Source organism: Mus musculus, chromosome 2 (genome assembly GCF_000001635.26).
Source record: "Mus musculus strain C57BL/6J chromosome 2, GRCm38.p6 C57BL/6J".
NCBI lineage: Eukaryota > Metazoa > Chordata > Mammalia > Rodentia > Muridae > Mus > Mus musculus.
Window position 1 is genome coordinate 20,959,114 of NC_000068.7, and position 16,642 is coordinate 20,975,755.

The following is a 16,642-nucleotide window of genomic DNA, read 5'->3' on the forward strand; positions in this document are numbered from 1 at the left end:
ATAAACTATGTTAAGTATAAATGAAGTGGAAAGAAAAAAAAAAAAAAGCCAGGAAGTTAAGAGACTTATAAGAAGGCTACAGAGCATACACTGCTCACAGCTGTGCCAGATGTCCATCCAGGGCTGAGATAAGCAACAGAGCAAAGGCAGCAAGTAACCAAGTCAGAATTCAAACATACCCAACATCAAACAGAAGGCGACAGCAGCCAGCCACTGAGCAAAGTAAATAAAAGTCGTTAACTTAGCCTTTTTATAGTAATGGACAACAATTTGCTCTGGGCTGCCTATATTACCAAAGACAGATTAAATATTCAGAAATACCAAGTTTAAATTTGAAGCCTAGTCTTTTACTCCTAATGTGAAGCCTAGTCTTTTACATTAACTAGAAAACAAAAAAAAAAAAAATTCTACCATGTCAAGTTTTGAAGCTATAGTACAGCATATCCCTTTGTCTTTCAGATTCTTAAAGCACTTGTAATTTGTGTGTGTGACGTGTAAGTGTGGTTGCACATACAATGGTACAATGTGCACTCTTGGAGGTGAGAGAACAACTCTAGAGAATCCGTTTTCTCCCTCCACCATGGCTTACAGGATTTGAGTCAGGCTGCCAGTGTTCTGTGGCAAGTGACTTTACCCCAGAGCCATCTTTCAGGTCCACTCTCCAGGTTACCTTAAAAGCATAAAATGCTGTTTTCCATTACTCCATTGTGAAATAAACTACAATACTCAGTTTGATGAGACAATGACACTTTAAACTACAAAATTCTTTTCATGGAAAATGCAAAACGGGGATTTTGCATGAAACATTTATAATGGTTTCATCTCTATGGCCCAACTTGACTGTATTTAGAATCACCATGGAAACACACCTCTTGGTATGTTTACGAAGATATTCCCAGAAAACTTTAACAGAGGAAGGACTGAATGTGGAGTCCTGGAGAGAGCCAGAGGCAAGCTGGGCAGCAGCAGTCCTCACTCTCTGTTCCTGAGTGCAGACGCATGTGACCAGCACCTTCTGTTCTTTGCACAATGTCTTCCCTGCCACTATGCACCATATCCTGGTAAACCCTAAGCCAAAATAAACCCTTCCCTCCTGAGGTACTTCATGGCAGGTATTTTGTCACAGAGACTATAAAAGTTACTTAGACAACGTCTTATTACCCCAAAGACAACACAGAGACTATTTATAATAGTTTCACACGTTTAATTCCGCAAGGTCGATTAAAAGTAGAGAAATACTTGGACAGTCTTTAAATACAGTAACCTTTCATTTTAGAAATCTAATCACATCAACCAGAAAGAAAAACAAGGGCCTACCATATGGTCTTTCTGTAACAGAAAATAGCTAGCTGCATTCAATAACAGCATCTGTGCATCTATCAACACTAGCACTGGCCATCCTGAAATCAGCAAGCATACTGCTAATATAAGAAGATGGCAAGGCTCTTCACAACGCAAAGAACAAAAGAAAGAGTAGTACCTTCGTTGTAGATTGCCTGACCCGTAATAGCTCAAATTAAAACCATGAAATCAAAGCACAACAGACTTCAAAACATGTTAAAAGAAATGAATGCTAGAAAGAACACTTATTATTTACGGAGAAATTTCTTTGTTGGTGGCTCTTATCTAGTGCAGGATCTGGCTTCGTGCATTCCCACCCAGACTCACATATGACGCCCCGACTGATGCGCACTTCTGCTACTGCACTATTTATTTTCCGTCCTGGCAGGCTTTGCATTCAGTCCTAATGTTCCACAGAGAGATTTTGGCAGAGAGGTATTCTGGCTTTGGATCCATGTATGTGGAGAAAGGAACACTTAAACGTAGTAATAGTGTTATCATATATCCTAACTAGCTAGAATCAACCCAGGACTTCCCAGAACAAAGCACACACCCCTGAAAGGCTGCTCGTGTATAGCTTTGAGTATAGATTTGCTAGAAACCAGAATTTCACAAGACTTATTTTAAAACTCAGTAAACAGCAGTTTGGGATTAAAAAGGATAAAAAAAATTACCATTTCTATACTTGCATAAAAATTAACAGCTGTTAAATTTGTCTGGTTTTCATGTTAAAATATATAAAGTAAATATCATATGGTGGACAATCCTTTCACTAAAGAAACATTGTTACTACAGACCCATTGCTTTCACTCTCTCTTTTCTTTTAAGTGCTAGGGCTCAAACCCGGACCCTAGCACACAAACCTCACCCTAGGAGTATTACCTTTCACTAAGCCTTCAGCATCCACCACTCTCATTACCATTTCTCTAGTCTGAGAGCAAACCCAGTGGCACAAATTGTTTCCTTCATTTGTACTACATATTGTCCTGGTTACTGTAACTTGGCAACCAACTTCCCAAAGGTGAGAAAGATACAAAGGAAAATAAATGACTCAAACATCTCAGCACCAATCCTGCCCGAATGGAAGGGAACTCAAGGAGTGAGGCCTCCTGAAGAACACAGAGCACTTCCTCCTCCGAGGTTAACACACGGACGGTATTTACACATTACACACAAACTCCGTGACATTGTGGGATTCCTCTCGTCTTCATTCGTGTAAGAAATATAGTATGACACAAAGAGCACTTGAATGAAACAGCCAAATTGGGAATATTTATATTCTACATTCAATCTGTACCCTGCTCCCTCTCCCCTCAAAAAAAAAAAAAAAGAAAGAAAGAAAGAAAAGAAAAGAAAAGAAAAGAAAAGGAAAGAAAAGAAGAGAAAAGAAAAGAAAAGAAAAACAGAGTAAAATCATCTAGCTAAGCAGGTCTGCTGGAGATGGGTAATACTGGGGTAATGCTGGGGAAGGAAGTGGGCAGCCAAGAGCAAGACTGGCACTGTGCACTAAGCAGGGTGCGTGGCAATGCGTCACACAGAAGGTGGCCTGTAAACACAAATTGGACACAAGGGCGAGCCATGCAGAGACCAGGAAGAGCACGGCACAAGGGGCCAGCAGGTGGGAGGCTTGACGCTTAGTCTCTGTGTGCAGCGTAGCAAAAGTCTGGGATAGCCAGTATGGAATGAGGGGAAGAGTAACAGGAAGTGAGGGCAGGAAGGTGAAAGGGAAAAGCCCTGAAGGTCACTGAAAGAACTCTGCCCTGTAACTTTTAAGGAAATGAAAGGCTTTAAAGAAATTTGAGTGAAGGAGCGACATGATTTGATTCATAAAAAGTCTGCTCTGCTTACAACATGGAGAAGACACTAGCAGAGCAAGCTGAGAGAGAAGTCAGTCGAGCAAATATGCATGTCATGTAGGAGCTAAAAAAGAGACAGCAATCATTCCAGAGCCTGCAGAGCAGGGCTGCTATTGCTTGTGATGAGCATGCCCAGAGAGAGCAAATGGGGACGGTGAGCAGCAGGAGGCAGAGAAGCAGCAGGTTGGCTCTGGAGTTGCCTGCTTCTTTCCAAGGGCAGATGGAGTCTGTGTGCCCAGGTTAGTAGGATGTGGGCATCTGAATTCAAGAGATAAAAGGAAGCCTGGCATGGTGGCATGAGCCCCTGCACTGGGGAGGCTGGGGCAGAAAGATGGTACATTCAAGACCATCCACAGTGAGATCTTGTTGCAAAAGCAACAGAGAAAGGCAGGCTTCCTAGCATATGCCTGTCATTCCAGAAACTGGGAGGTGGGATGAGGAAGGTCACAAGTTCAAGGTCGACTGCAGATAGATAGATAGATAGATAGATGGATGGATGGATGGATAGATAGATAGATAGATCTCCAGTCTGAGGCAATGCTGGATCAAAACCATGGAATGTAGGAGCGGACGAGGTTCAAACTAAGTCCTGAGAGGTACACAGGTAAGAAAGTTAAAGAAATCCCACAGACAGTGAAGGGAATAAAGAATGAAGTAGAGTAATATGAAGATAATAGTGTACCAGATCTCAGTGAACAGTCACTGAAATGTAAAGCCCTTCCACAATATCCATTCATCTGCTCAACAAACACTGAGCATTCATTACGTGTCAGACACTGGAAATAAACATGCTCTGTGCTCTTATGGTGACTGTAGTCCAAAGAAAGCAGAGATGGCCAGAGCTGTAAGCATTGTTCCCAATAAAGTACAGTGTGTTTTGAACTAATGCACTAGTGGCAAGTAATCAGTCTTGGAGAGCCAGGGCAGACTTCCCTAAGATTCATACAGGAGAAAAGCCTGGAGGGCTAAATGAAAATCAGATACAGGAAGGAGGGTGTCTGCAAGGTGAAGAGACACCTGTGAGGAGGTGACAGGCAAGCAGGCTTCACCTGCCCACAGTCCCGCAAATCCAATTATATGAACTACAGAAAGAAGAAAAGGAGTGAGGAAGGAGAGGGGTGGTCTGACTACTGAACTCACTGAAGACTGAGCTCTGCAAGGACATACGGACAAGCTGAGCTACCAGGAAGCTCCTGTTTATCAGTGAGACAGCGGCCCAAACTCAGGCAGTGACGGCCGAAATCTGCCATGGAGACTTGACAACTTTAGATAATCAAGAATAACCACCTACTTCCTGGCAGGTGAACAAGCAGTAACACTGCTCACAAGAGAGCTGGCAGCAGACAGACAGAGGTTGGTGGCAGGACAGAATCTGGAAAGAGTGCATTGCCTGTGGGACATTCTGAAATACCACTGAGTGCAAAACAGTACCTATGTAGGTTTAGAAGGCAACCAAAGAGTCTGGGATAGGGCCAGAGACTGGGTGGTGATTATATATAAATTAAAGTCCGAGGAAAACATAAAATAGAACCTAGGAGGAAAGGTGAGGAGGGGATAAAGGAATAGAAAGAGACTGGCTCTGGCTTAATCCAATAGGAAATGGGCAAACAGTAAAAGAACCCTATTTAAAAAAAAAAAAAAGACACAGACAGACAGGCAGACAAAAGAAAAAGAACAGAGCTGGAGACGGGACAAGGGAGTCTGGGACAAAACAAAATGAGCACTACTATAAAAGACAACCAAAGCAAGACTTCAAGCAATTTCCTACTCAGAAAAACAACCTTAGTGCTTATAGTATTCCATTAATCAATGAGCAAATATTTCTCATCAGCCACAAATACATTACAGTGACAGGATAATCTCAGCCTAAGTTAAAAAAAAAAAAAGACACAGAATGAACTAATGAAATTAAGAATAAGAGTTAAGTTGTTAATAATGAAATTGCTAAAATTTTCGTTATTATAGACCACTGGGGGCTACAGACTAAAAGGTACAATCAGTGTTTAAAATAGGTGGAAAGGAAAAAAAAAAAAATAAATGAAACTGTTCAGTTTTCTGGCTAAAAGGAAAAAAGGAAAAAAAAAAAAAAAAAAAAAACACCAACAACAAGCTAAACCCTGAAACCTAAAACTAAGTAATAAGTAAGGGAATGATCTTGTCACAGAATATTTAAAGGAGTCTATGTTAAACAAAATAGCAGTCAAATCAAAGTTTCTCAGACAGACACACACCATGATTCAGGATGACTAAAACCATTACTGAAAAGCACATCTTTAAAGCCCACCCTGGTGGCTCTTGCCTAGAATCCCAGCCCTTGGAAGGTTGACACAGGATGACTGCTATGAGGTTAAGGCCAACTTGGGCTCCACAGTTGTGGGGCCCCACAGCCTGTGGGGAGGGGAGAAGGGGAATGGCATTTAGATGTAAAGAGTAAGTTTGTCTGAACACAATCTGATGTCCTGACTGTATGATGCCAAGACACTGTCTGAATTATTATGAAAGCTATTGTTTATCTGCTGTTTGTTCTTCCAATATAGTCCTGAGGAATGGTACCTAAATTAATATACTTATCAACACAAATGGATGATTTAAACACATGAAATCTCCGTTTTAAGCAAAGCAACTGACCTTATCCACAGAAGACAAAATGAGCTAATTAGATAAGGCATGAAAGAAATGCCAATTCAATTACTAAATTTTCTGTCTCACAAAGTTAGGCATTTTGGTCAATTGACAAACAGCACTAAAACCAAGACCTATGCATTTGTTTCCTGATTAATTAAGAATATACAAGCCGGGCGGTGGTGGCACACACCTTTAATCCCTGCACTTGGGAGGCAGAGGCAGGCAGATTTCTGAGTTCAAAGCCAGCCTGATCTACAGAGTGAGTTCCAGGACAGCCAGGACTACACAGAGAAACCCTGTCTCAAAAAAAAAAAAAAAAAAAAAAGCAAAAACAAAAACAAAACAAAACAAAAAAGAATATATATCAATTTATTATTCAGATACATTAATATCCCTACTGTTTCTTCTTTGTGTTCATTTCCTTAACTGTCGAATGACAGTATTACAGAATACAGTACTTCCAATAAAACTAAAAACAAAGTGTTCAATAACAAATATTTATCAAACCAAATTATGGCAACTCCCTTTCTAGCTCAAAAATAGTCACAATCTGTTCCCAGATCAGAGAGAAACCCACATCACAGCTAACCAAAGGCACTAATATCACCGCCCCCCTCCACTTGCCACCTGCCAGTTTGCAAATGTTTTCTGAAGCACAAAGAATCTAAGACTAGTCTTTATAAAGTCAAAACATATTAATTTAATACCAAATTCAATTAATCTTTAAATGAGCAAAGTACAGTCAATGTTGTTTTTTTCACTCCTAACTAGAAACAATAGCCATACAAGCAACGTGCCCAAATGAAAACATATTTCATAGCCTTTAAATACTGCCACTATCAATCAACCAGTAGGAAACTAGCTGTAAGTACACACCGCTTTCTAGTCAAGTACAAGATGAGTCTACGTTCTTGGTTTGAGAGCAACCCTTAAACAATAACAACATACACACATATATTATCAAATAAACGTTAGTTCTTGCAAATACAATGCAAGCAGCATGCTAATTAAAGTGTTCACAAGACAATGACAAATAAGGTTTTAGGACCACAGCATATATTATTATGTAACAGCAATACCCATTAAGCAATCACCAGGCTGTAGGTAGGTCTTCCAAAAGGCGTCATTATGGTTTACTGTGATCAGAGGATTGTGGTGTCAAGACTTAATCATGCTTTACCTGCAAGCAGGTGTTTACTGATATCAAAAAGTAGAAAACTAATTATTGCTGTAAACCTGAGGCTCTGTCCAATAAACTGTAGCAACACACAAAAAGCCCCCACCACACAAACTTTCTATCCCCAAGTGAAGTAAACTGTGAAGCAAATTTTCTGCACGTTTTCTTAGCCAAAATTTAACAAAATGTCCAAATCCACATGTTTAGCACTAGCCATGTTCCAAAGACCATGAAGAGAAAAATTTACAACAGAGGCAAAGAAATAGTGAGCTCAGGAGGGCGGGCTCACTGGAGATGTGGCTACTGCCATCACTGTCGTCTCAATAGAGAACAACAACGTTCAGCACCTTTAACAAGCAAATTACAGGAACTATATAAAACAAAGTAAATACGATAGAACCATAACATAAACTCCACGTACACCAGCTCAAAATCAAGGAATAAAGGAATAAAAGACACCAGAGCAAGTGATGCCAAAAGTGAACAGATTTTCTACAAATTCTGTTCGGGTGGCTCAAAAAAAAAAAAAAAAATTTTTTTTTTTTTACAAGCCCTAAGTAACTTCTCAGCCAGCCGTTCTCTGCACTTCAGTGAAAGGCACCTGCCACCCACAAGAGCCCACAGAACCGTGCAGCGGTATACGGGCCAACTGAGCTTAATAAAAGAACAGCAAAGCCAGAAGATTTCCAGGAGGTTGGAATTTCAACACCACAGGTGTTTTCCAAGACTGAGTCTAAACCGTCCATGGAAGCCTTCGATTCCCACCCAAAGCTGCTATAGGCACCACTAGGAACCAGGATCCCTTCCCATCTGAGTCGAAAACATTGGATTCCGGCCGCACCAAAGAGTACCACCTGCCCTCGCCACAGAGGATGTAACACACACAAGAGTTACATAAAGCCAGCCCCAAGCTGACCAGTGTCCAAAACACTGGAGGAAAAATGGATGCTGAATATTACTGGTCTCAGGCTTCTCGGGAAGACATGGAAGACTGCCCCCTGCTCAGAAGGGTAACCAGGATTCTGGCATGTAAGACAGACTTGCCCCTGCTAATTAATCGCTAAAGTCCCTAGAAACAGTCCTAGGCCAGGTTTCACCTCCCTCCAGGTCAACTGGGGCGCTGCCACCAAACAGCTGACCGACCGACTCAATGGCAGACGACCCCGTACTCTCAGCACGCTCACAGACATGAGCCACCGCCCAGCTAGCTGGCTTACCTCACAGGCAGAGGCCGCCCCACAGGCCTTGAGTTTGTCACCATCTTCCTCAGGCAGACCAGTCCAATGTGTGGCCATCATTTCATTTCAAATTGTAAAGGGACAAATCCTTTGGAGTCCACATTGGAGAAGTGCCACCACACACCAAACGGGAAGCAATTCCACAGCAGATTCTGAGGCGATGAAGGACTGGTCAAAAAAACGATTTGCAGGAAGCCCCTTCAAATACCTTCTTCAACAGACTTAGCCCTCTTCATTTCTCCAGTCTTAAAGTTCAAGGGCGACAGGTTTCCTTGGCAGGTAGGGTGGAAGCCAAGTGCAGAGAGAAGAGGTCCGCTTCCAGGCGGTGTTACTCGGAGGCCAGAGAAAAATCAGCTTTCGGAGAGCCTTCCTGGAACAGGGAGAAGTTAATGAAGGACATGAACTTTCCCCAGGCGCCGATCTTTAGCCTTGCCACAAGCCCGGACCAAGCTCCCCCTCTCCCACAATACGAAGAAGTAAAGTCTACTAAGGTGAATCCTCTCATGCAACAATTAAAAAAGAAGGAAAACGCCTGAAGGTCGGTTAGAGAAAGAGAACGAGACCTCAGAACTGCCCCGGTGGCTATGTCAAACACGCCTGGCTGCTATGAAGCCTTCGAGAAGGGGGGAGAAAAAATCCCGATTCAAGTGCTGCATTTCCTGGGCAACGCCGAGGCAGTGGGCTCATTCTGCAGCACCCGGACACCTACTCTTAAGCGAAGTTTTCTCCGCACCGGGTTAGACTCGCAGACGCCCTACAACTCCCCAACAAACAAACAAAAAGCCAGCTCGGACCAGGGCGGGCGTGGGCTCGGCGGCGTCTGTGGCGGCGGCCGCCCGGGCCGCGGGTGACTCCGGCCGGCCGTGGCAGCCTGCCCTGCGCCCCGGCCCGCGCCCCCAAGGAGACGGCTGTTTTCCTTGGCCCGCGGCGGGGATGGGTGGGGAGGCGTGCGGCCGCGGGTGGGACGCGGCGCCGCTCCCGCTCCCGCTCCGGATCCCTAGCATGCTTCGGAAGAGCCGCGGCCCCGGCAACTCTCAGCTCCCGGCTACGGCCCCCCACCCCCGAGCCCGGCTCGCCCTCCCCGCCGGCCACCTGAAGCAGAGGGGAAAGCGACGAGCAAACCACCCACCTACCACTATTTCCTCCGCCCCTTCCTGAGGCGGGTCGCCGGCGCGGGCTCCCGGGAAGCGCGGCCGGGGCGCGTGCGGGAAGCAAGGGCTCCGCTCGGCAGCTCGGCCCGCGGCGGGGCGCGCTAGGCCGCGGCTCGGTTAATATTCATGAGGCGCCGCCCCTCCTCCGCAGCCCGCCGGACCCCGGCGCCCGCCGCTCGCCTTTGTGCCCCGGCCTCCCTCGCTGCACACACGCGGGCGCGGCCTCCGCGGGCCCGCGCTTCAGCCCCAGGCGGTGAGAGGAGCGGCCACGCAACGGAGAACGCGGGTTAAGGGTCGGCTCCCAGGCAGCGCCGCGACCTGCCCCGGCCAGCCTCGGGCTCTGGGCGCCGCGGGAGGGCGTGGGGCGGGGCGGCGGCCGCCGCACTCAAGCCTGGCCGGGCCGGCCGGGGCCCCACGCTCCCGCGCCCGCGATCGCCGAGCGCGAGACTGGCCGGGCCGGCGGGCGCGCGAGCTGCTTCCCGGGGGCGGACTGCTCGCGCCTTCCTTCTGGATCCACCTCCTTCTACCCCACCTCCTTCCCCTCCCCTCCCGGGGGACGCTCCGGGGCGAGGAGTTTTCGGTCTGCAGTCACCCGGCCCCGGGAGCCAAGCTAGAGGAGGAAGACGGGCCGGGACAGGGGTGGTGCTCGCCAGGCCCCCTACAACCTGGGCACCCGCTAGCTCTTTCGTCCCCGCACCCCGACGCTGGGCACACAACTCCGGCTGCTTCCCGAGCGCCGCTCCGGGAGCGAGCACATCCCTGCAGCTGTCTGCCGGACAGGTCTTGGGGGACGGCGGCCCCTTTTTTGCAGCGGGTGGGGCGAGAAGCTACGGGATGTGGAGCTTCCAGATAAGGGAGTGTCCCTGCCCGCCGCACTGCAAGGTAGCTTCCTGCGGTAAGCAGGGACTGGGTGGTGGCGGTTACGAGTCATTCAGAATTTTTTTCTTGTTTTTTTTTTTTTAAAACCTGCAGGGCGGCTGAGCGATTAGGCGCGGCTAGCGGAACCGAGCGGCGGTGGCTGGGCTTTCCCCACGCTCCCGTCACTAGTTAAGCCGCCAGCCCCGTGGCAGCCGCTCCACAGCCCACTCCCGGGCCTGGGCTCTGACCCGAACGGCTGGCTCCGCCCTGTTGCACCTCATAACATCTCCCGCTGCAAACCGTCCAATCCGGTGACGCTACGACAGTATGCGACCCAATCAAGGGCTACCGCTCAAGCCTTCTACCCCGCCCCTCAGCCTCCCCTTCCCACTCCATCTCGGGAGGTGGCTCACCAGCTCTGATCCCTAGAGGAGCCTCTAGCTCTGGGGATAGTGCTTGGCACCTCTTCACCACCCCACCCCTGTCCTCTCCCCGTCTTATGCACACCCCCCCTCCAGGTCTCTGCCCTGCTGATGCTGTTGAGGGTCCTTTCGATCCTCATTGACAGCTTTTGTGTCTGCCACCATCCTGAGAGAACAGAACAAAAACCAAGATGCTGTGGAACGTGTTACCTTTTTCATCTTTGCTACAATTGCCTTCTAAAGACTCCTCCTCCTTTCCACACCCATCGCCTAGGGTCCTGTTTCTTGTGGAGGTTTTTGAAAGAGCACTCAGGAGCTGATAAAGAAGAAACTGAACCTCACTTTATTGTTCCTTACAGTGAAAGAGGGCAGACAGAATTTACAACCAAATCCAGGCAGAATTTACCACCAGAACCTGACATTTAGAGGAGAGAAATTAACTAGATCTTTTTTTTTTTTTTTTTTTTTTTTTTTGCAGTAGCCATGAAATATGTAAGGTGTGACTGCCCCTAACCAAATTAACCAATAGCCAGGGTGATAAATAATAAATAAATGAAAACAGAGCCTACTACTGTATATTTGTGATTTACTGAGTAGCAGCATGCAGGTCGATGGCAGATCTAGGTATACCCTGCCGTTGGGTAAAGCAGCAAAAACTGAATAGAAATATAACATTCAAACAGTTTATCCCTGGTGGGCTTAGGGAAAAGTTCACATCCACCACTGACAGATGCAAATGTGTGTGCATGGCATAACTGAGTGCCTAACAGCTGAGCATATCTACAAGGTTTTGATCTTACAAATGTTGGTTTGGGGAGAAGGTTTCCTTTTGGTACTGGAGAAGAAAAAGTTGCCAGTAAAAGGAAATAAAAGTCATTATGGAATTATGGGTAAGTAACAAAATCTACAGATGCAACATTTCAGTCAAAGGAAGTACCATGTGAGAACCAAGATTCTATCTAGGGCCTGGAGAGATGATATGTGGCTCAGCAGTTGAAACAGTTCCTGGGATGCACACCAGCCAGCTCACAAACACCTGTAACTAAAGTTCCAGGAATACCCAACACCTCTGGTTTCTGAGGGTACTTGTATTCACTGCACATAAGCACACACACACACTTAAAGTCTTTTTAAAAATACTACCATCTATCTTCCTCATTTTCCATGTAATGGGGCAAATGTTTACTTGTTTGTAAGTACTAGAGCTGATCAGGACCAATGGCAGCCAGCATCTCTTTAGCTCCGTCTCCTGGTGGGTACTACTCAGAGTTTTATGTACATCTTAATGAGATTGTATTGTGGAGGCAGGAGTCGAGCCCAGAATCCATTCTTTGATATACAGCTACTTCAAACATTCTTTTCAATTATAATAACCATATTACCCAGCATTTAACTATGTGCCTATAGATTTGTGGTCAATAAGTAAGAATTTAATCCTATTTGTAGGACAGGTATGGTCATAGTGTCCCAAAATCATGGGAATGCTTCTCATAACTTTATGAGCTATGTCATGAGTGTCTTATGGGTATCAGACTCTGTGAATGGAGAAGACTACATGACTACGATTTGGAAAATATGCTTCTGGCCTGCCCACTAGAATCTATAAATGTAACAGTACATTTCATATTTTGTTGGGCTGTGAACATCAGGTGAAATCACAGCTAGTTAGGGACTCTGAAAATATAAAAACATTATATTGGTTACTAAGATATTAAAGTATCACATTGCTGTGTATTAACTATGAAACTATTAGTTTGCTTCCTCGCAGAACTTTATTTACTCTTTCATTGACACTTACTAGGAACACATTAGCAGTGAAAACTTAGGACTATTCCTGTCTGAAGATAAATGAGCAATAGCAATCTCTAAATAATGATTCATCTCCCATTTAGATTCCTTCTGTGTAGACCAAAAGGCACAGTCACTCTCAGGTCATCTGGAAAGTGGCAACAAACAGCCAGTCACTCACTGCCCACAGACCAATAGAGTAAGGGGTACAGGATGCAAGCCCTGGCATTCCCAGCTGCCCATCCTGGGGTTTCACTCATTAACACCTCCACCAGAGGGAGGACAAGTGAAAGGAAAATGAGCCAAGCACTCAGTCATGTGTCTACTCTTAAAAGCTCTCCTGAGAAGTTGGTGAAACAATGTTTAGGGGTCATGGTAACTGAGGAAATTTTGCTCTAAACTATGTATGGGCTTCATGAACTTCATGATTGATCCCTGGACACTTGTTTACTCCAGGTCTCTTGGCTCAGTGATAACCAACAGTAACTCTAGTTCTATTTACTTGGAAGGCTGATCTTTTCCTCCCCAGTGCATGTCTAATGTGTGATATCCTATCATCTAACTTGAAATAAGTACATCACTAGATGAACAACTACAAAGCCATCTCATAAACTATAATTCTTGCAGTGCAAGCAAGACATTTTTAAAAATGGAAACTAGAATATCCTCAAAATATAAATTTTGGCTTTGAGGATGGCATAATAATACTGTTTGGCAAATCATTATCAGGGAAAAATGTCACAGCCAGAAATAGAACCACTAAGGCCGGGCCTGGTCTGGTCTGAGGTCATTCTGTGACAATCTATGGCTGATTTCTATTATGAATACAGAAGCTGGCAAGTCTAAGAGGCACAAGTGTTTGCCAGAGAATTCCACAAGTGAAATTTGTAATTCAGTATGAAGCATTTGCAAAATTATGTGTCTGAGATATTTGACACCAAATTCCATCAGAGGAGCAACCTTTTTTTTTTCAATAAGAAACACTGTGTGCTTTATTTCTTATTCATATAATTTCAAAAAGGATGATACCTCCTAACATTTTTTTTTGGAAAAAAAAAAAAAAACAGCACTTCCATGTTGAATTGAATAGCTACAGAAAACTCACAGCATTTAACTATAATAATCAAGAGACAGTGATTCTCCAAGGCAAGGAAATTCTAGGACCCTTCATCAAAGCCCTTTCAAACAAATATTATAAAATATTTACTAATTTAGCATTCTGCAGTTAGTAACTATATTACTTATCTATTTTAAGGTAATCTAGCTTTTAGCATTAATTTCTGAACTTGAAGATAACAGTCTTTAGTTTCTTATATATAGTAACCAGCAGAGTTACTAATTTTGACTAATTTCCTTGCTCTTGGCTTATCTTTCCCCAATTCTATAATAGAACACTAGTATTTATTTTGAAGCCTTAACTCAGACTCCAATAATACCTGCCACATCATTGGCCCACACAAGTCAGTAATTAATTAATCAACAAATAAATAATCAAGGTGGTGTTACGATTTTTATTATTTGGGGTTCTAAGTTTTGAACCCATGGCCTCATACACACTATGGAAGTGTTCTATCCCGAGTCTGTATCACTATTATTGATAAATGGTTATATCTTAAATTCCTAGCTGAGCACAAACTCTCCAGATAATAGTGCATATGAGTGAGGAATATAAACTCAACGCTTAGCCATAGGAAATAGCAGACGTATGCCTCAAGCTCCACATATGCCAGGCTGTAGCGCCTTACTGCCTTCTCCTCTAATGGCTGACGTGTTGCGCTCACGACAATATCCAGGGAACTACTCTCACTTGCATTTGAGTAGTAATAAGTTTGGGTGGTAGAAAAATCTCAACTCAGAGTTTTATTCAGAACCATATAGCCAACCGTTTCTTCTGGATTCGGATGATTTTTCAGCAGTCAAATGTCTGTTATTCAAAAGTAGTGCAACAATGAATCAGCAGCATGGAGAGTTTATTTCTCCATTTTAAGAATAATAAGACTAAATACATTTATGCACAGCTTTCATTTTGCTTTGGGAATCGTGACTTTCATTTAGAAATATTCTATTTTTAAAAAATCTGAGAGCATTTTTTTTAAATGTTTCCACCCACTCACCTAATCTGAGCTGGAACATGTTGTGCAAACGCGGCACTCTGGGTGGAAATCCACATTGCAGTTGGAGAGTGAAAGTGAAGTGCTTTATCATCTTGGAAGAGAGGGCTACATCCCAGCTCTTCTATTCTAACTAGGAGGTTGCCATATGGTAGGCCAATCCAGAGTAAACCAATTATAATAAAAAATAAATAAAAATAGTAATTTTAAAAGGTTCTAGCCTTTCCTTTCATCATCATTGAAAAGACACAGGCGAGACATCCCAAGATTGCTCCGTTTCTTGCATTAGTGAAACTCCGGTTGTCTCTCCATATGCCTTAGCTCTGGACATTGGGCATCTGTATTCCTAAAACTGCCTGCATGCCATACTAATTCAAAAGTCAACTAACTAAAGAGTCTCCCTTCAGAGCCAGGCGTGGTAGTGCACGCCTTTAATCCCAGCACTTGGGAGGCAGAGGCAGGCAGATTTCTGAGTTCGAGGCCAGCCTGTTCTACAAAGTGAGTTCCAGGACAGCCAGGGCTATACAGAGAAACCCTGTCTCGAAAAACAAAAAAACCAAACAAACAAAAAAAAAAAAAAAAAGATTCTCCCTTCAGATAGGACAATATGACCGGATAATGATAGGGCAATTGACATGTGGGTTTAAGGATAGATTGAGGCTTGCATAACTTTTCCCCTAAAAAATGATTTCAATTATATACAAGTAAATATAGATATATAATTGGTTTTGTTTTCCAATTGTATTCACATGTATGGTTATATATTCCAATAAAACCAGTATATAGTGTGTGTGTGTGTGTGTGTGTGTGTGTGTGTATGTGTATTTGAGGCAAGGTCTCTCTACTATGTATATTATGTATCTCTAACTGTCCCAAAACTTTTTCTGTAGACCAGACTGGCCTTGAACTCACAGGGACCTTCCTCTGCTTCCCAAGGGCTGGAATTAAAGGTGTGTGTCAACATTCCTGGCTCACTTATATTTTAGCTTCTAAAAGATTCACAATACACACACACACACACACACACACATTCAAACTATGCAGAGCTGACTTCATATCATACTTTACAAATCCATTCTCTGGTCTTCCAAAAGCTCCTTAATGGTTAAATCCAGCATAAATCCTGAAATGCTCAAAGATATTTCATGCACTCTGAGGTCTGTTTATATACAAGTGGAAGGAAGTAGTATGCGTACTCCTTGTGAAAAGGGAATGGAGAGGCAGAAATGCTGGCCTGCAATCTCAGTGCTAAGGGAGACTCAGACAGTCTAAGACTAAGTCAGACAAAGGAAAATTCAAGGCCAAACTGGAGGGCTCCTTAGTATTCCAGGCCCACCTGGGCTACTTTTTTTTTTTTTTAACTAATGAAAACATTTTATACTTCCTAAGGATCTATCATCATCAACAGGAATGGTCTGGACTGAAAGGTTTGTGATCAGTCTCTTCAAAAGAAACAAAATGGTCATTGTTGTCTTTCCCTCTGAGAGGGCTCCTAAGACAAATATTAGGGAGAAACTGTCCAAAATGTACAAGGTAATACCCAATGTCATCTCTGTGCTGTTTCAGAACCCATTTTGGTGGTGGCAAACAAGTGGCATTGGGATTGATGGAGTGTACAAAGGAAACTGAGCCCAGCCAGCCTTGTAGTGTATGGAATCCAAGAGCGCATGCATGCCGTCAGCATCCGCAAACAGCAGGAACAGAAAGCAGTCTGCAGGTGCTGGACCTCCAGTGACAGGGCAGATTCATCAGAAGACAAAAACTGAAAACTCAAAAACGAACTCTATTCTTCTAAGGAAAGAGAAAAGAATATATTACTTCTGGATGAAGATTAACTGAGGAAAAACAGACAACTATTTATACCCTGGTGGAAATGATATATTAAAAGTGAATGAAGAGGGGGCTGGAGAGGTGGCTCAGTGGTTAAGAGTGCCGACTCCCCTTCTGAAGGTCGTGAGTTCAAATCCCAGCAACCACATGGTGGCTCACAACCATCCATAATGAGATCTGATGCCCTCTTCTGGGGTGTCTGAAGACAGCTACAGTGTACTTACATATAATAAATTTAAAAGTGA

At 44.1% G+C, this 16,642-nt stretch overlaps 1 protein-coding gene and 1 long non-coding RNA gene across 10 annotated transcripts in view; one reads left to right on the top strand and one right to left on the bottom strand.

Moving 5' to 3' along the window:
- Arhgap21 (Rho GTPase activating protein 21) overlaps positions 1-9,578 on the bottom strand; it is a 120,773-nt gene extending 111,195 nt beyond the window's left edge. For 4 of the 9 annotated variants that reach the window (XM_006497545.4, XM_030252084.1, XM_006497543.4 and 1 more), the window contains exons 1-2: positions 9,367-9,541; positions 8,217-8,607 (exon numbers count right to left, since the gene is read on the bottom strand). In XM_006497545.4, the coding sequence (XP_006497608.1) occupies positions 8,217-8,297 (81 nt within the window). In that variant the 5' untranslated portion in view covers positions 8,298-8,607; positions 9,367-9,541. Of the gene's footprint in view, positions 1-8,216; positions 8,609-8,946; positions 9,323-9,366 lie in introns of those variants that run through there. The other 5 variants (NM_001081364.3, NM_001128084.2, XM_006497540.4 and 2 more) reach the window with 4 other exon arrangements.
- A 182-nt stretch (positions 9,579-9,760) lies between these two features.
- Positions 9,761-11,235, top strand: Gm13375 (predicted gene 13375). The gene is made up of 2 exons (NR_033225.1): positions 9,761-10,270; positions 10,361-11,235. It is a non-coding gene; the product is annotated as a predicted gene 13375 (long non-coding RNA).
- The last annotated feature ends 5,407 nt before the right edge of the window (positions 11,236-16,642 follow it).